This window comes from Syngnathus leptorhynchus, chromosome 13, assembly GCF_054491065.1.
Source record: "Syngnathus leptorhynchus isolate UIUO chromosome 13, UIUO_Slep, whole genome shotgun sequence".
Taxonomy (NCBI): Eukaryota; Metazoa; Chordata; class Actinopteri; order Syngnathiformes; family Syngnathidae; genus Syngnathus; species Syngnathus leptorhynchus.
In genome coordinates this window covers 9,775,925-9,799,806 of record NC_141207.1, presented here as the reverse complement: position 1 = coordinate 9,799,806, position 23,882 = coordinate 9,775,925, and the positions used below count along the sequence as shown (strand labels likewise).

The 23,882-nt window shown below is 42.5% G+C and overlaps 1 protein-coding gene across 5 annotated transcripts in view; it reads right to left on the bottom strand.

The window, feature by feature from the left end:
• Nucleotides 1–1,695: 1,695 nt before the first annotated feature.
• nek7 (NIMA-related kinase 7) overlaps nt 1,696–23,882 on the bottom strand; it is a 33,006-nt gene continuing 10,819 nt past the window's right edge. For all 5 annotated transcript variants that reach the window (XM_085927721.1, XM_085927720.1, XM_085927725.1 and 2 more), the window contains 8 exons: nt 20,189–20,329; nt 19,866–19,928; nt 16,438–16,548; nt 14,558–14,666; nt 13,918–14,025; nt 9,376–9,470; nt 5,393–5,506; nt 1,696–3,295 (listed from right to left, as the gene is read on the bottom strand). In XM_085927721.1, the coding sequence (XP_085783847.1) occupies nt 3,185–3,295; nt 5,393–5,506; nt 9,376–9,470; nt 13,918–14,025; nt 14,558–14,666; nt 16,438–16,548; nt 19,866–19,928; nt 20,189–20,329 (852 nt within the window). In that variant the 3' untranslated portion in view covers nt 1,696–3,184. The remainder of the gene's footprint in view (nt 3,296–5,392; nt 5,507–9,375; nt 9,471–13,917; nt 14,026–14,557; nt 14,667–16,437; nt 16,549–19,865; nt 19,929–20,188; nt 20,330–23,882) is intronic.

Below are 23,882 nucleotides of genomic sequence, written 5' to 3'. Positions count from 1 at the left end.
TGGGAGGACCTGGAGACTGGCGTGAGGCGTAGCGCTAGGAGGGGATGGGTGGGGAGCCTTACTCGGGGGAGGCCAGGCACGATAATCAACCAGCACTTTGCTAATGACCTCGTACATAACAAGAACATAACAGGAATTAGTGCAACGGCTCCAATGAGAAAGTTTGCTTCTGGTGCAAATGCCAAATTGTATTTTTATTTTTTTTTGCATTTGACTCGGGAAAAAGTATGGAAAGAAAAAGTGTCTTTTGCATGGCAAAGCGCACAGGAGCTAGAAGGAAGGAAGCAGTAAAATAATTGCCTGTTCCCCTGTCTCACATCCACTCCTCGTATCCCAGAGCAAGCCGGTTTGACATTAACTTTAGAGTCACACTATCCTGGAGGCCTCCACGCGAGCGAGCACACATGATCAAACTCCTAACTCGGAGATTTAGTGTGTCTGCTCATTCGGGATTGAACTCCAGAGTTTGAGCAGATGTCTACATGCCTTTTAAGCAAACATTACCTCTGGAGATGAGTGGAAGCACGTCGACGTCGTTCACCTTAAGGCTAGTACACAGGGAGCTGACAGGGATGTTTTCACGTGGCAACTTCTGCCCTTTTTCCACTTTTCATCATTTAACAGGCTTTTTACGCTTCACAAGCAACTCAATGGGATTAACATAAAAGATCATTTTTTCCTCTCTGCTGGAAAAGTCTTCCAAGTCGTGTTCGGATCAAATGCTTTTTGGCCACCGGGGGCATCGGAGCGAGTTGCCGACATGAAAGTTCAAGTCGTGAAATGATTGATATCTGAAAATGATTGGTCTTATCATTTATCATGTCAACAAGGAGGTTGGATTTACTACTGTCAAAAAAAAAAAAAAAAAAAGTAACAACTATCGTACAAGTTATTCAATGACGGATGGATACTGCCTTGATAACTTTTTTTAGCATGAGAAATTAGTTTCCACAATATGAACTTACCTTTTAACTTGGTTGTGCCAAACATCATCTGCAGTCCTCAAACAACACACAATTTTCATTTTAAGTCTTTTTCGGTATAGCTGTACATTCCTGCAAAAGGAAGGTCAAATAAAAACTGGAGTTTACTTTATTGCACAATAATGAGTTTGTTGGGTTTTTTCTAATCTTGAGAAAAAAAAAACCAATGGTACAACAAACAAAAACTATACTAAAATCAACTAACAAATGAAAAGAAAAAAAAAATCAATCAAGCTAACTGGCTTAAATAAAACTCCGGGTAAAGTCCAAATGAAATAAAAGTACACACTCAAATAGTCAGGAGAAATGTTGGAGCTTTATTGCATTAAGTTAAAATACATGGCATTGGTGGGACACGAGATGAAAGCAAAACAACAACTAGCCCAACCATAAATAAAGCCAAAGCCTGTAGGAGCCTATTATTTCACTTTTGGGGAAAAGCCCCTCGACAACTTACATAAGGTGGCTTTTGGAAAATGGAAGTGAGTAAAGGTCAAAATAATGGGGCCCTGTGATACTTTGCTTGAAGAAGGATTTCAGCGCCATAATCCCTCACTACTATGTATGTTTAACAAGCCCCTTGTGAGGATCTCATTGTCGGTGCACAAACAAAAACATAACACTCAATGTGCACGCCCAACTTCAGGCAAAGTGCTCAGATGGATTGATTGTATGGGGAAAGGCGGACAATGTATATATAAAAAAAAAAAAAAAAAAAAAAAAAAAAAAAAGATAATTAACATTTCTGTCATTTAAGGACTTTGGCATGCTGTTGAAACTAACACTAAGTTTTGGTGTAACACAATCAATTTTTACGATTACGGCTGTAATTGAAAATGTTTGACTGTGGTTGGAGAGTTTTGCATGACAAATGATTATAATCAAAAATATGTTGTCTGGTTATAATAGCAATGATGAACATTTTGATTGCTAAATGCTAAAAGACAAAGCTGCGTTAGCGCCCATGTTAATGACTTAGTATCACAGAGATGCAGCACAGTAAAGCAATGAGTCAGTGCTAGACGTGTATGTCTGTCGCACTGTTGTAAACCGATTTCATGTAAATGTTACACGACAATTCGCAAACTATGTGGACCAGCCGGTTCTCACAAGGAGTTTGGAAAATGATGGACAAGAAACTCCATTGAGGGAAGAACCCACCAATAGATAGTATTCCCGTATCCCCCCCCCCCTCAAAAAAATGAAATAATAATATTCCTTCACCGCTTTGATATAATGGCAAGATACAGTGTATTCAGTGCAGCATGTTTGTGGAGTGTTTCATCGGGACTGTTTGCGCGGTGACAGATGGACGGACAGATGCTAACAAAAGTTAATGAATTAACAACATTTGCAACAAAATATTATACAACTCATCATCCGGTATTTGCCGTGAGATACACATTGAATGGACAATATATATATACACGAGGCAAAGATTATTTGTCTCTTTGTTCCCTTCAAAAGGAAACGTAAGGCAAACTTAGAAATGCCCATCACACCGTTTTAGCAATATAGACAACCTTCCCCGTCTGGTCATTAGCGTGTTTGCATGGTATTTTCATTTACTGCTGCATGTCATGTTTTTTGCGTGGCTGAGAAAAGTAAACAGCATGTGAAAGCGATTTTTTGGGGGATATTTCCTCATACTACTCCTTCAAGGCTGTCAAGGTAGACTCTTGAAAGCGGAGTGTCAAAGTGACAAACATTCAAAGCGCTGTGTAGACATTTGCCCCCGTTTTCCCACCTGCACCTCTGAACCGAGCCAGCTTTCCAAATTCTGCGACATAACCGCTACAACACTCGCGTCCAAACCTTCTTATTACATCTCTCAAGTCTTCCACATAATCATGGACTTTCTTTTTCCTGTCATATTCTACAGCATTTGTTGGGAAAACGATTAGCGTTAAAGTATTGCGTGTAAACCATTTTTGGGGGTGGCCCTTCATGAAAAGAATATTCAAGCTATGACATGAACAGTGATATACAATGGACAGATTTGATTGGGCTTGTTGTTGACCTTTTAGGCTGCCGCTCACGTTTACATTCCTCCAAAAAGCATGTTATAAATGCTGTCCGCTTATCACAATGAGCTCTGGACTAAGTATTTGCATAGAAGCAGATAGATGTGTACACGTCCAGCATGGAAATTGAGGAGGGATGTGTTCTACAAGCTATAGTTTGTGCAATTCCGGGCGGGCTTAGCTGCCCTGCGTCAGGTTCTGCATGTGTTTGGCGATGTCGTACACGTAGGTGATGTCCGGCCTCTTCTCCGGGTCGGGGTTGATGCACATATCTACCAAATTCCTCAGCTGATGCAAGGGAAAAATCATGGCATTAATGATAATGGATGATGTCATTTGAACCACAGCCGAAAGACAAGAAACTCGTGACGGGCTCTCGCTAGCAACAGGTAACTGGACCGAGCAGACTAATGGCTCGCCGGTTGGCAGCGTTTGACTCGGGTCCGCACAGGCGCACGTGCACGATGCTGCCACTCCGAGCCGAGCCGAGCCAAGCGGCTGATTGGAGCAGATAGATAGACAGGCTCGCAGGCGGAACAGCCACCACCATCATTAAAAAAAGAAGAGAATAAGGAAGGGGGGGGGGCACATCTATGCGAGGTCGCTATGGTAACTGTCTGCCAACTTCACAGCAACGGCAGTGGCCCGGACGAGCTCTCGTCAGCCAGAGAGAGCTGTAAATTCAGATAGTCGGAAAATTAGTAGCGCCGGATGGAGATTTGGGTGGGGTTGAGAAAAGATGCAGATATGTAAAATATTCATGTGCTTCTTTGCATGGCGAGTGAGGTGGGGGTAGGGGGGGGGGCGTAAAGTGTCAGGTGGCGGGTGGAGGGGAAGCGAGCGCTGGTGAAGGGAGGGAAGCGGGGGAAGCAGAGACGGAGATGGTTAAATGACACAACAAAGATGAGCAGCTGACAGTTTGCCGCCGATCCTTCAGGAGCATTGTTTACATCCAGACAGGCGCTGTAGGCACCCCCCCTCATCTCCATCAGCCATCATTCGCTCACTCTATCGCTTTGTCTCCCTATCTGCGGGATGGGGGTGACATGTGGGCCACGCTCCAGCTCCGAGCACTGGGCGGGTGGGTAGGTGGGTGTGCTACTGTAACTGGTGCGACGGCTCATGCACATAAAAAAAAAAAAAGCATGTGCAAAGACATGAAACGCCATGCAATTAGCCTTTGTCAACCTAATGAAGTAAACACCAAAGTGCAATGAAAAACACTCTGCAGGAGTTAGTGGAGAAACTTCTAACTACCCACTGTGGACTTGCAAAGCCGAGACGTCATTTCAACGCAGGCAACCGACACCCGCTTTTATATTCGTACGCGTTTTAAAAAGAAAGAAATCTATATACACATATATATATATATATTTTTTTTTTAACAGCCTGCAAAGAGAAAATAAGGTATGTTATTTGTGCTAATAGGGGTATTTTTTTTTTTCTGCTTGTGGTTTCCTGCTGCTTACAAAGTTAAGTGAAGCAAAGCAGTCATTCAGAAAAAAACGGTCAAGGGACAGATCTTCGGTGGCCATGAAGTGCAAAACACACCAGCAAATTTAAAAAACACAAAAAAACAAAACCACCAAGCAAAAAATAACTAAACACAATAGCTCAAGAAAAAAAAAACATAGAAACAAATAGATAAATATAATGATAAAATACCAAACAATAAAGCAAAACATACACCGTTACAAAAAAAAAGCAGTGAAATATGTCTGTATCTGTTTCGTTATTTGTTGCAGTGTTTTGTATTTCAGGGCCACCGTACAGATCTTATTTGAACTTTTCACCACAACGAAAAAGCTCTTCAGAGATGCGCAATCACATATTTATAAATATCCAAATCCATTTATTGTCAACATTTTTCTTCCGACAACTCCGAGTGGGTTGAGCTCGGTTTCAATGTAAACATGCACAAGCAATCAGCCGGCTAGCACGCACGCACGCACGCCATTGTTAACCGCAGCCTGGCTGCATTACATGTCGTATGTGCGCCGACGAGGCTTTGCTGTACTACGCTGGATCATTTCACATTTAGTGAGGGAAACCTGACACACGAGCTCATTTTCTTTCCAGCACAAACAGATGCTTTTGATATGTGGGATTTCATTTTCAAACCTTTAAAATCACGCATGCCTTTTGATCAGAGAGTAATGATATTATAGCCAAACACACCGTGTACTGACATTTGGATGGATTTCAGTTCTTGTTGTTCAAAAAAAAAAAAAAAGTCAATACAAGTCAAAATCAGCGCGTTGGCACAGAAAAAGAGAACCTGGTCATTTTTTTGTCAAAACTGTTGTTTCACTGAACATTTCAAGATCCAAGCGTTCACCAATGGGAGCCGAGCGCTAACTGCCAGTGATGTACGACATGACTTACCTCCTCTGAGTAATGATCTGATGGAAGAGGAGGGTAGTCACACTGCTCGATCTTCTTACAAAGGGAGTAGAGGTTCATCTTATCTCCGTAGAATGGACTCTGTAGCGCTGCCATCTGAAATTATGTGAAAGTCCAAATAAAAAGCCACACTTTTACGAAACCAATCACACCTATAGATTGAAGCATTAAGCTGATGGCTCCAATAAGATGACTTGAAATGACACTGTAAACAGAAACATATTCACAAAGCGTACGGCGATTTCCGCCAGGCTAATGTAAAATAGTTCACGTCAAAGTGGAAAAAGAGTTGCGGAAATCAATTTATGATCATTCTTCAGATGTGCAGTACACACCATTTAAATGACTTGACATTTGCAGTTAACAAAATCAATCAAATTTATTCTTAAGAATCACTCTGCGCCATTCAAGACTTGGAGCTGAAAGGAAAAAGAGTCATGAGGTGAGCTTCAGGGGAGAACGACACACTCTGGAGCCCACATGTACAGATGTGGATGGGGAAGTCGGCAGTCGACTTTTACTGCTATGTGCAAATACGTCAAGAATTTCTACAGCTTTCCCGAAAATAGACAATTAAGCAGTTCATTCTTTTTTTTTTATTGCTCAATACTTGCATTGTCACTGAAATGTTGAATATATGCTCTGTGATGCATGATTGTTGATATATTGTCATCCATATTAATACGCAAAAAGCATTTTCAAAAGCTACACCCAGAGCCGGTTGCAAATATGCAAATATCATTTCATTGAAATCAAAGTTTTTCCAGGGATGTTTTTGCATATGCTGTTGATTCTACTTAGTTGACTGCTATCAATTGGAGACGTGTTTAAAAATCTGCCTAATTAATAGCAAATGTAGTCAAACTTTGTGCTGTTGTTTACAATTTTCATATACTATATGGGAGCTCTGGCCGCTGGAAAAATAGCCCTATTTGGGATATCATCCGGTTAAATAATTTGCGTGTGGTTTATACGACAAACATTTTCTTCATCATAAGTCAGCAGCTGTTGAAAAGCCACACAGCAAGCAGAGACTTGATGCTGTTGGCGTCTCTGGAATTCCAAGAACATTCCAAGAACAAAATACAATCTGCAAATTGTTGGTGTTGAATTGACGTCATTTCATTTTACCAAGTGGATCGTCATCTGAATAGCAGATCATTTATTTAAGAAAACTATACGTCAACTGAGCAAATGTATCTGTATCCAAATGATTTTATTTGGCTGTAAATGCAATGGGATTTTTTTTTTTCCCAGTGAAGAGAAAACAAATTCTGAAAATGCCACCATTTCGGGGGCAGGCTGTACTCCCCCTTGACTAATTATGAACCCTACAGGAATGACCTTACTTATCCATATCAATTAAAACTAACACTAAATTGCTGGCCATTAAATCAGTTGAGTATTTAATCAATTCATTCCAAACTAAAATGCCAGTGTGAGAGGTGTGAGACATTTGTAATAAATGTCAAAGAGCTTCCACTTTCACTTCCACTAATCACTCTCGGTTACTGTAAAAAGATATCAAAATGCAGAAGGTAATTGTCAAAAAAAAAAAGTTCATTTCAATGGCCTGGAAATTGTCTTTTTTTTTTTTGCTCTCTCACTGTCTGCCTTTTGATTTACTATAACAGAGCGCATGTTTGGGAGGACCGCTGAGTGTTTACCCAAAATATACACTTCAAAGTAAGTAAGACAAAAAAAGGAGGAGGAGGAGAGTGAAACAGACACACAGGAGGATGGGGAGGAAGGGGGGGGGGGGGGTCTAGCTGCTACCAGGATGCAGAGGGTTAAACAAGACCCCAACGTATTTTCATGCATCTTCTACTTTTGACAGATGAAAAATGTCAAGTGTCCTGTTTTTATTTGGGAGTTTTTGCACTATTCATCTGCTTCATTAGTGTCTGCTGCTCCTCGCCCCTGACAGCTGCTGCTGGCCCCCCATAAACATGCACGCCACACAAACGCATTTTTTTTGGTGTCATTGCAACGGAGTAGATGATTGACTCACTGTCTGACCTCTGAGGCCCAGGTCTGTGCGTGTTTGTGTGTGCACGCTTCATTGATATTCCAGAAAGATTCAAGGCGGACGCATGCCTGCTGTCTGCCAGTTGTCGGCGGTGGAACACACAGACACGCACAAAGAGAAACAGTCTGTGCTTTTCTTCAGCGAGTCTTTTACCCAACCTGCAAATGTCCTCCTTGTTCAATTAGCACTCATTTTGTTTGGGCTTTGGCTTTCTGGAAACACGTCAAGCTTCTCCAGATATCCATGAGGGTTGTTTGTCAGCATACTATCTTCAAATGATAGCAACCAAATGTGTGGACATGCAGTAACCAACCAACCAACCAACCAACCAACCAACCAACCAACCAACCAACCAACCAACCAACCAACCCACCCACCCACCCACCCACCCACCCACCCACCCCCACACCCACACACACACACCCACACACACACACACACACACACACACACACACACACACACACACACACACACACACACACACACACACACACACACACACACACACACACACACACACACACACACACACACACACAATGTGTCCAAGTGAAGAAAGCATGACTTTTTTATGTTCACATTGGTCCTTCATGTTTCTTTCTGATGACATATTCATCAAGGAACAAAGTCAGAGTGTCTGAGGACAGTCATTAAAAATATACCTAGTCCCATTGGAGCCGTGATTTTTTTCAACTTTTGACATATTAATAATAAAGGAAACTGGTAAAAACCGAGCAGGACTTTCTAAATGTATCTCAGCAGTTGCTGTAACAGTGTGTTGATTTTAGAGAAATAATCACTTTTTTTTTTTGCTCTCAAAATCAAATGCAAAAAGGGATGCGATCGTTTGAAGCAGATTTTGAGGAAGAAGAAAAAAAAAAAAACTATAAAAGGTACTCGGAAAACGTAATGAATACCGTGTAAAACGTTGAAAGGAAGCCTAGATTTTTTTCTTCAAAAAACAGTCCACAATAAAAAAAAACACAGACTTAGCCATGGGGCAACTCATCATATGTAACCAAGGATGCAGGCTCTCATAAAAGCAACATCAATCCATATACTGGAGTGGGCTTGTAATGAGACACAGACAGACTCATTTAAGAGGGATACATGGCCGAGCTCCATCAAGGTATTCTTCTTCTCCACTCAAATAATGTGTCTATATAAATTTAAAAGTGGTATTTTTTGTTTTTATCAGTAATAGGAGACAATATTAGAAGATGGTTGTTGTGGAATAAACTCCGCCTCCTTAGCTTTCCATGTCACCCTGGGAGATGACGACTAATATTATCAGAGAGGAGGGGTTTGGTCTCATGGAGCGTCAATGGACGTAATGAGGTTGGACATGAGGAGAAAGGGATCAAACAGAATGGAAGATGAAGATAGATGCTGATACAATGACCAGGTATTGACAGACTTTAGCCATGCCACAGGCAACCGGGATGGATGGGGGAGAGAAAAAAAAAATGGAGCTGTTGTACAATTCTCAGCAGTTACCATGTTCACAGTGAAATCAATGTGGATCATGTCTCTGTGAATTCCTTATGCCTGAAGGTTAAGTGAGGAAAGGGGAGGCACAAAGAGGGAATGGAACAAGAGGGAGGGGAAGAAAAAATAAATAAATAAAAGAGTGGAGAGAAAGTTTCCACATGTGGATGCACTATGGGCAGTTTCTTCAAAAAGGCCTTTACCCTGACCTGCTGGATGGAATAGGTGGATTAGGTTGTCATTCTTAAGACCTACCCCTGAAGGTTTTTCGCAATGATGTGCTTCTATGCAGATAATAGTCGAAGTGAATTAGTCATTCCATGTCACTTCAGAAGTTCCAAGATGGTTTCAAATCATTTTTTTAAATGTCATGATTCATCATTTTTTAATATTGATTTTATCAATGTAATGACTTATTCCTTTTGTGTATTTGTCTGTACTTTACCTCATAGAGCAGGCATCCCAGCGACCAGATGTCCGATTTGAAGTTGTATCCGTTTTCGTGTATCCTCTCCGGTGACATGTAGTATGGTGTACCCACTGGATGACGGGGGGGGGGGGGGGGGGGGGGGGGGGGGGGGGGGGGGGGGGGGCAGGAGAAACAGTCATTATTACCGCTGGCATTGCTCTCCACAGTTTTGTGACGTACGCTGGCACGGTAAAGGAAAGCGAACGAGTCTTTTCAACCATGTCGAGTTCAGAGGTTGGAAAGAATTTTCGTAAGGGTGCAAGTAAGGAAAACTACAGGGAGTCGTTGAAGTATATTGCCCCTATTAATTATTGGTCAGCTCAAGTAAGATGATATTTACAGGTCGCATATAACCCCGCTTGGCCATAAAGTGCGCATAATTGTTAAAGCATGACAAAGTTGTATATGCGGCAGACACAAAATATACATCAATCACTTTTGATTAGCCGACTTGGTAATGATCTGAAACAGCAGCTATTGAAGACGCCCCGGGAGCATTGATGGAGCCTGAAAAGCAGGCCCGTTTTCTGGTTCTGCTTTTTGGAAAATCAAGAATCCCAAACTAGCATGGCGACTGGCAACATTCCAGAGAATCAGACCTTCACCCAATTGGACTCGGACAGGAACCGCAGCTTGACGTCACTCACGTCTGTCGCTTTCTACCGATATTTTCTGCAGTCTTGGAGTGGGAAGGGCTGCTTTCTGTTTTGCTGGGATTTCCCATGTAAAAGTCGACCAAGCAAATCCAGCAGCAGTTTTATATTACAGTGATCACATCTGGTCGGGCATTTTACTAACATGTACTCCTTCCACAAAGTTTCAAGCAAATTTATGTGGAAACTTGGAGGAATTGAGAGAGTCCAGATTTGGTCTTCAACAACGCTATATGTCTTCCATATCGTTTTTTATGAAATTGAAATTCATGTCACAGTGAAGAAATGATACAAGCTCCAAATTTCCAGTGGTGGGTGTGTCAGAAGCTTCGACGGGAAAATTCCGCAAATAGGCTCGTAACTAATTGAAGTGCTAATGGGAGAATAGCAGGTAAGGGGAGTTGAAATGAAATGTTCATTTTTTGGTGAAGGTACAATTAGGCTGGGAAAACACTTTGATGAAGTGTCATCGGTTATTAAAAAAAAAAAAATTCTGCAAAGACGGTGAGGAATAAACAGGGGGCTCTAATTGATCATCAGCTAATTGAAAAGAATCAAGCTCTCATATGGTAATGCTTGCATAAAAAGACAAGCGCGCAAGGTTGAGGCAGCTTCCGCATGTTAAATTAAGGGCACATTAGTTATTCGTCCAAATAAAATGAAAAGTCACAAGGGGATTGATTTCAATTTTTACAAATGTGAACTCGACTGTATTTTTCATAAAACTATTAAGTTGATGTAAAAGGTGAATTAGCCAATGTCAGTTCATAAAAAGGCTGTTTCCATTATTTATTTATTTTTGTCAGGTTTTGACAGATTTTGACATTTTGGAGAATCACAGCAACCAACGTTAAGTCACATGCAAGTGTTTGCTTTTCCTACATGTCCTGATTTTGGCACTAGCACTCTGTTCGACTTTGTTGCTGGCTTTTAAAGAATAGCTATAAATATAGGTCTCAATCATCAGATTTATCTCCAATATCAGCCTCCCCCCAGAGTGTTCCAGCTTGTCTTGTGCTTTCTGTGTATTTTCTCATGGCGCTGTTCACGTCATTAACGCAGCCCTCGTTGAAGGTGTTAATCAATCACGGGTATATTTGACTTTATATTACTGGCTTTTTTTTTTTTTAACTACATCATCTTTCTGGTGGTTTTCTTTCTTTTGTCTGATTCTGTCTCTAATTTTAGTGCCTGGCCCAGGCCGACGCTGCAGATTATCTTCCGCTCAAAAAAAAAAAAAAAACAGCTCAATATTCGTTTTCATATGCTGCTTTTCTAACTGATAATTGATCATAAACAGCATCTTTTTTTTTTCCATGTAGACTTTCATTTTGCTTTTATTTGAATAGCATTTTAGCATTCAAATATTTCAATAAAACTCTTCTACATATTGGTGTTAAGTCTTATCTATTACTGAATTACTTTAAGGCAAAAACACTATTTACAGTTTGCTGTTGTGGACTGATATGTAACGCATAGCTCACATGCATACACATATTTCAGAATAGGAATGTAACAATGTATGTATGACTGGAAGTTGACAGTCTGCAGGAGATAAAAAGCCAGCGTTGGCCTTTCGGTTTAAAACTTCTTAGCTGACAGAGTCAATGGCTGGACCACCATGGCGGAGTCTACTGTTCAGCGCGGGGACTGGGCTTATTATAGAGCCGCACTGGGACACCACTGTGAAAACATGCACAAATAAATGGCTCGTCCCACTGTTTTTTTTATTTTTTTTTATTTCCACTACTGTTTTTCCTTTTGCTAGGGTTTCTTTTTTACTGTCAAACAGTCATTATTTTCCAGCACTGAACACATCCTGCCCTTCTTTCTCACAGTTTCTTCTGCGCCTCCATTTTTTTTTGTGGCCCATTCTCAGTCTGTCACCATGTACTGCTTTCACTTTTTCCTCTTTTGCATCTCTCACACACACACACACACACACACACACACACACACACACACACACACACACACACACACACACACACACACACACACACACACACACACACACACACACACACACACACACACACACACACACACACACACACACACACACACACACACACACACACACACACGCACGCACGCACACACACACACACACGCGCGCACACGCACACGCACACACACACTCCTCAGCTATGTGCTATGGGAGATGGACATAGCAGGGGAAGGGTACTAAGGAATGAGGAAAAGGGTGTCTGCAACTTCAAAAAATGTCAACGGTTGTCGCAGCCAGAAAAGCCAAGGATATTTGGTGACACAATGAGTCCCCTGCAGATTGTTATTTAAGTTGATTAATAATCATACTTTTATATAGGCCTTAGTAATAAAAACACATATTCGTAACGGTATTGATGTGAAAAAAGCCGTTGTAAATATACTGGCTTTTTCTAAATACGTGTTCATGACGGATTCAGATACATGGATGAAAATATGATATATTATTTGACGAAATTTTATGGGGCGATATCCAAATAACTTAAGTATGTTGACCCCCCCCCCCCCCGGGAATCCAGTTGCCTGTCCCCGGTTAGCCTAAAGAGGGTGCTGTGGTCTTAACGTTTCATGAGCAATTGCAGACATTTTCACGCTGGCTCATGAGAGTCGCACATTTTCCAGTCTGTGCCGCTGCCGCCGTACGGGGGAGGGGGGGCCTGGAATAACATGCTGTGTGTGATAATAACACTTCAACATTGGAAAGTGAGACAGTGTGAATGACAGCGGAATATCTTCAACATATTCCAATCCAGTTAATTGAAGCAGCCACGAACGAGACTGGCAGAAAGATGTTGGACAGCTCCTTGGACATCTCTGCAGGCCAATGCAAGCTTTTAAACTTGTAAGGCTAGTTTACAACATAACCAGAGAACAACTAAGCAAATTTCATTGCATCAGGGAATCTTAATGTAAACCAAATGAGCTAACACAATTGTAACCTGTTTTTATTGATGTCAGGGGGCAGCCATTTTGTCGCTTGCTGTGGACTGAAAATGAGCTCAGGTCACAAACCAATCACGAGACCTGGCAACTGTGACGTTATGGTCCGTCGACAGCAAATGGTAAAATTAATACTATTTATTTTTATTCAGGTGGGGGGGGGAACTCCAAATGCCAACATACGGCAGTATTTTATTTTTTTTGTTGCCGCAAATTAACTTTAATGGGTTGGGGTCATAGGTTAGTTTACAAATTCGGAGACTATCATTTTAAACACCTTTGAAGTGAGGAAGAGGTCTTTTTTGCGTTAAACCCTGAAAAGTGAAAAGTGTCTAGGTCTGTTGCTTCGGAAATTAATGATCAGTCAAACGTCTCAATCGATACCCAGCAAAACATGGCTCATAGTACATCCGACTCATTAGAGAAGAATATCATTGAGCATGTGCTTCCATGCTGTCAATTTGTCTCTGGTTTAGCAGCCCTTGTTGCATGAATCTTAAACAAGGCCAACATCCTAATTACAATAGCTTCTTATAGCTTCAAAGAAAAAAAAAAAGAACCTGTTATCAAATTTTATTTCCTATGGCAAACAGGCACCCACTTAACGCTAATAGTAACTTTGATTGTAAACTTTGCTAGCCTGTTTTATTACAGCACACAGACCCCAACTGAGCTGTGTGTCAGACGCTTGTGCTCTCTATGCATCTGTACAGGGGTCAAAGGGCAATGGAACAGGAAGTAACTAAGTGGCCTATGAAGCACAAGTCTGAGGAGGCAGCGTGGCCGCTCCAATGACACATGGCTCTGCTCTCACCATAGCTAATGAAACACATCCAAATGCAGGTGATTACAAGCCTTCTGCAACCATGTGTGTTTGTATTTCATTTCAAAGACCTCGGAAACTGCCGCGCATTACCGAGAGAGTGAGCAGCCGTGGTTTTGGAGCTGAAGAACCGCCCCAGTCCCAGATCTCCTAGCTTGACTACTCCTGTAGCCGTGATGAATACATTGGCTGGCTTGATGTCTGAAGAAGAAAGGAAGTCAGGTTAGGGAGATAACGCCAAAGGAAATTTCACACAATTTGCGGCTATCAAACAACTTCTTCGGAAGTCGTGGCAAAGTTCTACGATGACGCCGATTTGAGAGAATCTGTATACCGTGCCGGCATCTTTTGGGGGAAATGATTGACTTCAGTCATCTCGGTTGTGAAGTCATGAATCAAGGTTACCCATATCAGCCAATAAAACTGACTCACTGCAAAGCGGCTTTTCAACAGGCCCTCCCAGTAAAGTGCTTGTTAAAGCTCTGGATTCATTAGTGTCACTGAACTCTAATCAAAGACAAGTCCAACGGAAGTATATCACACCTGTAGCTGTGTGTGTACGTGTGTGTGTTTCTAGGGACTTAATTTGAGTGCTATTGGACACACATGGCACCATTAACACTATGTTCCGTTACCCATGTTTGGATGAACATGAACAGTTCTTGTACAAAAACAGCATTGTGATTTTTTTTTTTTTTTTTTTAGAATGAATCAATAAAAATCAAGTCTATACCTCTGTGCATGACTCTACGGGAGTGCATATGCTCAAGTGCGCTGCAAAGCTGGACAAAATACTTCCACACAGTTCTTTCGGGGATAAGCCTCCTCTGCTTCTTAAAGTGCTGCAAAAGAAATGAACACACAAACACACATAAATCCAGTTTCAACTAGCGGCCCGCATTGAATATGCCAATCCAGAATCCATTCTCTTTCTCCGTGTCTCCATGTTCAATGGGACCCAGATAGATTTCCTCTTATTCAGTCCCTTTCCTAAGCAAGTCTCTTGTGATTTTCTCGATGGCCTTCAACAGAAAGCACATGTACTTTCAGCAACAAAGAGAGGAAATGTGTGCTACCTGCCCAAACTTCCCCCATCTGGCATATACTGTCCTCATTTTGTTTTATACACCATTAAGCTTTTTTAATTCAATTTTATTTGTAATTTTTTTCAATTTAAATTTATTGTTGGGCTAGCCTGTTCCTCTTGGTACGTCCAATATTTGTCAAGTTATAATCACAGCACAGTGACTCAGCGTTGCCTCTGGAGGACCAAACTAGTATTGCACAATAGCGTTGTTTTGGTCTCATCTTGTTTCACGCTTTTGAGCTAATTTCACGTACGACGATGAAAATCCAATCATAACACAATCGCAAAATGCAAAGAACGACATTTTGGTGAACAGCCTGAAAAGAAAAAAGAAGAGGACGATCGAGGTAGGAGGAAAGGATAGTCCTCGGCCTATATCCTAACAAAGCCGCACTAAGAAGCCATTCTTCCCTTGCCCTCCCATTTCCATATCAGAGGACTGTTTGATGTCAATGGGGGAGCGCATAGATGCCCACCACCAGCAGCACTGCCAGCACCGCCCACCCAACCCGTTACGCCCTTAACTGCAAACGCTGCACATGCAATATTCTCTAAGTGAATGCAAATGTAGCCATTTGCTTGCATTTGAATTCTGCGATGACCAGAAAATAGAACATTAGGGAAGGTATGAGGAAAATTGAAAGCAATTAGAAATGAATGAAGCAAATGTTAAATGTAGTTAGCGTCATTCTGTTTCAAAAGAAAAGAAAGCATTTGAAGCTTGTTTCAATTGGAGGATGATTTTATTTATTTATCATCTTCTAAGTGTATCCACGGTAGTCGCTCACATCCAGGTCTGTGCACATTTAAAAACATGTGGAACTTTATTGCCTATGATTGTCGTTTTATTCTTCCCAACTTCCTTTCTCCGTTTGAGACAGATGTCCGCACAGCCTATTTAGATGAAAGAAAATTTGAGGGGGGGGGGGGGGGGGTGTTCCTGTAATATTGGGTTTTTGGTTACATGACGGAATGTATGATTCAGTTTGACTCAGTGTCCAGGTAGGCAGAAATGTCGTCTTGCAAAAAACCACAGACCTCCTGCCTCCATTCCTTCAGTTATACAAGGCCATAAGTCTGGGACGCTGTTTCCAAGTCAACATTCCATGACACGCAATATGGCGGCCGACTGGGACTTACCCTTTGACACGCTACACATTTTTTTAAAACCAATTCATAGATATGTTTGCACAGAGTTTTGTTTGAATTGACCCATTTACTATTATATTTTAAATTCAATTTTAAGACTGTTCAAATACCCCCAAAAAATATGTTTCACAGTTTTGTTTTGAATCCAGATGCAAAGACCCGGAAATCAAATTTGAAATGTTGCTCTCTGGTCTTGTATTCCTCTCTTCAGGTCAACGCCAAAACGTTTTCTGCCTACAACAAATGAGTTTGCGCTACAGTAACTAACACGTTTGGTCATTTATGTTCTTTGCGATCCTTGTGAGTGTTAAATTTGAGACTATTCTGTATTCTTTTTTTAAATTTGGTACTGCTGCTGGGGGAAGGAAGTCACTTACCTTGATCATACGCGAGAGGTCTCCGGCATCAGCTAGTTCCAGTACTATGTTTAGCTCGTTGTCCTCAATAAAGGACGCGTGATACTTTATCACATTTGGATGGTTTAGTTGCTGTGAGAGAAAGAGAGGAGAGGGGACAAATAAGTACAAGTAGAACATTTTTGTGATCTTTCAAATTCACACATTTTCAGCCTCAAATTTTCATAGCAAGTTCAGAACGGAACTGAATCAGTGAAGTGAAAAGTTTTCCTTCTCACTGGAAGTCACTCTCTTCTCATTTTGAAAATAATCTGCTCGAGACCACTTCATTTTTGGAGAACGTTATCCCGAGGGGGCTGGTTGTGTTATGGCTGCAATATGTTTTGTTGTGTCCCCCACAGAGCTTCAAACCCTCCCAAAAAGGGCTTTTGGAGAGCGTTGGCTGCCCGATATTGCTTGTTTACAGCTTATGTTCACGATTCAAGTGTTTTGTTGCTCCACCGTAGATGAGTCTGTGTGATTCAATAGCCTCTTTTATGTCGTCATTGCATTTTTTTTTTTCTTCAAGCACTGTTGACAATGTCCATCTTGATATTATCCAAAAATATGGGCACTTAAGCAATGAAACATCAGAGCTCATTTGAATTGCAATTCCTTTGATCATCCAATAGACAAACTATTGAAAGTGGAAATTGCAATATGAGATGATTTTAATTTGCCGGGATCCCGCTATGGTTGAATAAATAACGCATTTGTAATCCCGATTTTCGGTTTTGTCCTCTAGTGTGACAAAGCTGGCTGACATGTCACAACAAACCCTCTAACTGCGACGACAACAACTCGTGCAAGACACACCCGCCCGCCCGCACACACACACATAAAAAACATAGACGCCTGACAAGCTGACATGGCTGGCAGTCAGAAAAACAAGCCGGGTTTATCTGAGGCTGCGATTCCTTCCTGTTGGTTGGTCAATAAGGCAAAAAGACTATTTCTTCTTGTCAACAAACATGTAGAAGAAACCATTTAAAGCTGCACTGGTAGGGTAAATTGCAAAAGAACATATTAGCTAGAAAGGAACGATACATAGCGAGGTTGCGGGATTGTCGTCGTGGCAACAAATGAGAGACGAGCCGACAGAGCAGAGCGGTGTGACACGCGTCCTCCGAGTGGCTTTTTTACGCCGTGATTAAAGAAATGTTCATGCTCTGAATGATGCCGAGAAGAAGGGAAAGGAGGGCTGGCTCGGTACAGTACACTGCACCACACGGCGCTGTGCACTCCCTCACTCACTTGTCCTCCCTTCTACCTTCCTTCCCCACATCTCCATCTTTGGCCGGCCCTCCCTCCCTCCCTCGCCAGATGTATATTTGGCTCGGCGTGTCAGTTGTACACGTAGCGCAGCCGGAGAGCCATGACAAGCCCACCCGAGCCATTCCTCTGCCATTACTGTAACCTCGGGCAAAAAGATACTGCCGAGATGTTGACGCTAATGACGGATGGGAGCCTGGTGTAAAACAACAATTGTTCATTAGGGGATATGGCATCCAAGTTTAGATGATTATGTAATTACACACGCAGCCTGGGACCCACCAGCGTGTGTAATTACTTAATGATGTATAACCGCGTGGAATGTATGAGGGTGAGCAAATGACACGGATGGGGGGGGGAAAAAAAAAAAAGAAACTGAAAGCTATCTGATCATATCAATTTTGAACTGACGGAATAACATGGCAAATGTTGCATTGCAGTTGATAAGTGTGCTGTGTAATAATAATAATAATAATAATAATAATAATAATAATAAATACATCACATTTGGGAGGGGAGAAAAATTGAAGATGTGAATCTACAGGTGCCCTCTACTTTAATTTAAAAACAGGAATTTCAGCTATAATTATAGACATATTAGCCAATTTAATCAAAATGTAAGGTCGATATTTAAAAAAAAAATCATTACTCAACGGCTATTTGTCTTGTCAGTGAGCGCGCGCTTCCTAATAACGTTCGCGCACACACAAACACATCATTACCATGGTTAATTGTTGACGCTTGGGAACAGAATCCAGACTTCCTAATAATCGGCAAAGAGGAGCGCACGGATGTGGAGTCGCACGCATGATGAAACTAAACCAACGTCAGAGAGCCAGATACTCGGAGAGTGAGTGAGAAGTTGAAATGGCTACGTCAGAACAGGACAATGCAGATGAAGGAGCAGACGCAAATACGGCCAGACAAACAAACAAACTGAAAGGCAGTGACTAAGAGTAGTGTGTAAGCCTCCGTGCACGGAACCACACACAAATTTGTGTGTCATTCCAGTCGGTCCATGCCACTGTGTCGCTCATTATTCTGATTTGCCAGTGTCTCCTGTTGGCCTGTCGAACGGAGAGAGGGGGGGGGGCAAAATGGCTGTCTCACTGACACTCAGCCTTTTATTATAAGGCGTGCAGTCAAGGGCCCAGGCAGAACCTTTGTGTTCACTTCAATGAGCTTCGAGGAAAAAAAAAGGGAGGACGGGGGGGGGCTCAAGGCGGAAGGTGAACCACCGTGAGGAAATGAAGAAGCTGTGTGAGATATAAATATTGAAAGGAGGGAATGATATTGGTGACAGCCAGCAGAGAAGAGATGGATGGAAATTAGTGATATAAAAAAAAGATGGAGAACCTTGTCACCTGTCAGTGAACCCTGCCATGACCACTTGTAGGAGGTCAGAGATATAGATTGAGGTTAATCCTGATGTCTTGAGGCAAGAAGTCAAAGATTTACATGCAATGCGGCGTCTACATCGGGAGTATCCTTTTCTTTGATCGGCCCCCCCGGAGCTACACTGGAGTGTTTAGAGTGGCACAAACTAATCGAATTATCGTTTCCTTATTGTATCGGGGCAAGCATAAATAGCCCGCAGTGAGCAAACGTGGAAGACGAGCGCAGATGCGAAGGAAAACAATCTGGAAACACGTTAAGGAATAAATATGAAGAAAGGTCTCTGTATTTGAAGACAATACAAGTGGCAAAATGTACGGTAGTTGGATCAATAACACTTGAACAGAAAAAGATTTTGAGGAATCTGCAGCAGATACGCTAACATGCTCAGTCAAAGACTCGCAGTCGGAAACATTCACTTTTTCCCTACATGCACAACACACACAGTGCTGTACAAACACAAAGAAACAAAATGTACGCAACAAACGCCTCTCTCACACACACACACACACACACACACACACACACACACACACACACACACACACACACACACACACACACACACACACACACACACACACACACACACACACACACACACACACACATCCAAGATGCCTTTTGAATTGTTTTCTTGTGGTGCAAGGACTCTGCTGCGGTGCGATGCGGCACTATAAAAAAAAAAAAAAAAAAAAAAAAAAATATTAAAAAAAAAAACACTCTTCTCTGGGGTTGCTTACCTTAAGGAGATCTATCTCTTTGATGCAATCCTGCCGAGCTTTGGCATCCATCAAGTCAAATATCTATTAGGGAGGGGGAGTCACACATGAACAACATGGCAAATGGAAGGTGGCGACAGTATATCAAGTAAATACATTTGGAATAGACCAATATGATGTTTACAAGGCCGATACCATCCCAATTATGAGTGGTTAATGAGGTCAATTGATCACTTATCCTCCGTTGGATTAATAAAAAAGAACAATGCCGATAATCGGCAAAATGCCAAATATCGGGCTGATAATTGGTTTATCACTCAAATAAAATGTTTGTGGTTTCTTACCTGGACTTTCTTCAGGGCCACAGACGTGTTGTCTAATAGATACCTGGCTCGGTAAACCTCACTGAATTGTCCTCGGCCTATTTTCTTTTCAATCTGAAAGTTAGCCAGCGAATTGTGGCCCATGTCTGGCTGCAAAGGTTTCTGGAAAACAAAATAAAAACCTATTATTCATATAAACGGCATGATTAGACATAGACTTTGAGAATTTGGATCTTAATGGGCATGCCTTTGAGTTCCTAAGAGTAATATGACCACAAGAGGGCGACCGATACCAATATGGCCGCCTTTCCGTATCGGGTCAAACGTGATAAGCGGTATCGTTACTTGCCCATCCGTACTACCAGTCCCCGCATTCTCCTCTGCAGGTTGAGACGCTTGCAAGGTATAATTGATTTAAGAAAAATTTAAGAAAAGGAAGAGGAAACCAGCATGAGTCCGCTAGACATGATAGGTGACCCTAAAAAAACAGAGCTGACCTTTCCCACTGTTGGTACACTCGCAGAAGGCATTGGCAGGAGCAAAAAGAAGGTGACGTGTTAATATCAGAATGCCACATTGGCATTTTGGCTGTGGGAGCAACTCAGGGTTAGGCAGGAGGCGCAGGACCCAAGAGTTAGCATGCGCATAAACCAGCGGGAGTAATACATCACTTCAGCAAATAAGGCAATAAAATAAAAAAGGTCTTTTGATGAAGTCACAGAAATTCCTCTAAAAGAACTTGTCATACATATGTACTTTTTTTTTCTCTCCTGTTTTTATGTGGTGCGCATGCAACGTATCTGCTTTCACAGTGGATTTCCAGTAAATGTAAGACTATCAAACTCCCAATAGAAGGCTAAAACCAAAATACAAAAACTGAATCAACAATTGATGTTATTCTTGCAATCTATTCAACGGAATTGCACGATCGCCGTGGATAAAATATAGATGTGGCTTTCTGGTTCATGCTGGCTACTACATATGTCTAGTCCTAATTCGTGACAGGTCCAATTAACCCCTCTGAAGTGTCTTTGCTATTTGTGTACGACCGTGGCACCAGATGTCACTCTGACAGCTAGCATACACACCACCACAATGGAGAATTCAGCATCACGCCACCTCTCCTGCAGCTCCAACATGACCCAAAACTTTTGGATCACATATTGAACTACATTCATAGATTTTGGGGGAGGGAAATGAAAATAATTGTGGGGAGGTGAGTGTGCGAAAGGTATGCTAGTGTAGCGTTACTGGACAGTTCAAGGTGTTGTAAAAACAATGATGGAGGGATGGAAGGAAGGAGAGAAGAGGACAAGAGGGCATTGCTTTCATTCGCAGCATGGTTGCTTGACAAATGTTAGCATGAGCCGCTAAAGCGCTGTGACAACCGCCTGCTGAGAGCACAGTCTCGCTAATGTGTCCTGGCATGCCAGCGCCGTAATCACACATTTACATATGCAATGACCTACATTTGCATGTCAGATCGCACACTGTCCGGCATGATTAACAGTGGGCACCTCCCCGTGTGGAGTCGCCTTGGGTGGCGGCAGAGGCCGTGCGAGAGAGGGCGAGCGGGCGAGCGGGCGGAGGGCCGGCCGGAGGGAGGGAGGGAGGGCGTCTTTTTTGGCAGCCGAGGGGCCAGGCTGCCAGGCGGGATTATGTCAGCCGGCGGCCCCGGCATTAGACACTTCATTAGAGCTAATCTGTTTAGCAGTGGGCAGTGTATGTAAACTTCACAGGCCATTTGCGCCACCTCTTTGCCCCCTGGCCTGGCCTGGCCTGGCCTAGCCTAGCCTGGCCTTCAAAGGGCAGCCAAGCCATGGCTGACTGACTGACAGGCCAGGCCATCTCATGGGGGTCACACAATGGCATCAGAGGAATGACCCCGAATGACGCTGGGGTGGCTAAATTGGTGAGCCGCTGCACAAATTATGGATTCAAAAAAGTAACCAGAGTGCTCATCGAAGCCTCCTTCCGTAAAACTTTACTGACTGGTGTGCAGATGTGCAAGGGATTATGGGTAAAATGTTATATGTGATGGGCCATCCGTGAGCCTCTCAGAGGAAGGAAGAAAACTCATCAGACAGAGTGTGATACAGGCTGACCAATAATGACGCCATTTCCAAACACAGCTGACAAGACACATGGAGGTTTGACGGGCCAAGGCTGGAGACGGCGAGGGGAGAGAGACAAGCAGCAGAGGGGGAGAGGGTTTGATGTGACAGCTCGGCAGTGCCAACGGCTGCCGCGGAAAGGCCAACAGACAGACAGGCGGACATGGACACTTCAAGTACATGGGTACCACGCTGGCTCATTTTGAAAGTAAACTGGCCCGCTGCCCGAGAAAAGCAGAAAAATGGAAACCTTCTAGTTGTGGCTGCAAGTTGAGCTGTTGAAGCCACTTCTCGGAAATCTTGGCGTAAATCCCAGTAGGGGGGGGAAAAAAAAAAAAAAAAAAAAAGAACCCGTATAAAATAAGACCAGGCAAATAATAGTTTGATCGGAATCAAAATTGTCTCGTGCAGTTCTAGTCAGTGATGCACTTAAAAATAAAATGCATAAAGTGAACTGTGATTAACGTGCAAGTAGACTCGAAAGAGACAGTGAGGACAACAGGAAGAGACAGTGACTGGCAGGCAGAGGGGTTTCACACCCACTCCCACCCAGAGCACCATACAATATTCATCTTCAGCCAGTCAACCAATCAGGCAGCCAAAACGGCGGGATTGCCAAAGGTGCTTCTCCGGCTTACGGACAGACCGGCCTCTGTGTGGCGACCATCAAAATGGAAAAGGGGTTGCAGCACCTCAACCTCGCTACTCGCACCATTAAAAATGCACATCCTACCAGCTCATCTGGTTTACCTTATGCATATGCATCACACCTCCGGGAGCCAGAGGATATATTGGAAGCAATACAGAATGTCCTTCAATGCATCTACAATTCAGACCCCCTCCCACTGTGCTGCCGAGTATATCGAACCTTGGGAAAGTGCATACATGACTTGTTGAAATGCATCTATCTGGAGGCAGCAATCTCATTTACTATCTTTAACTTCCACTAAATGTGAAATCAGTTCAGATGGCAACATTGGAGACAAGCAAAGATTAGCACAAACTGGAATTAACACACTAAAAATAGCTAAAAAGAATCAATGAAGTGTGTGTGTGTGTGTGGGGGGGGGGATCATTAAGCCTGAAAAAGAACAAATAATCAACAACTTGGGGATCTGCAGATCTTTGTGTGTTTGCCTCAAGTCAAATTGATCATTAGAGCTTTTATCTGAGTTTCTTATATGGGCAAGCCAATTATCCTTAATTCTGCAATTACAAAAGTTTGAATAAATTGACTCCCTTGGCAATTACAGCAATAATGTTGTCATGCATACACAAGGCAAACAACAGCCAAGGCCTATTTTTAGTGCTGGGTTTTTTTGGCAAGAAAAATCCACATTTACTCTGGGGCATATGGATAAACATCCTTGTTTAAAGTCTATTCAATAGTTATGGAGAAAAAAAACAACAACAACAACCATCCTTCTGGAAAGAAATCAATAAAGCCCATGTTGAGGGACGGGATGTAAAATCCAACGGCCACCGGATGTGCGATAAGCAAAGCGCAGTTTATCGAGCCGAGAAAGGCACGTGGGGAGGACCGGCCCAGTTCCATCCGGCCTGGCCCGGCTGAGTTCTCATCAATAGAAACAACTCTGCAT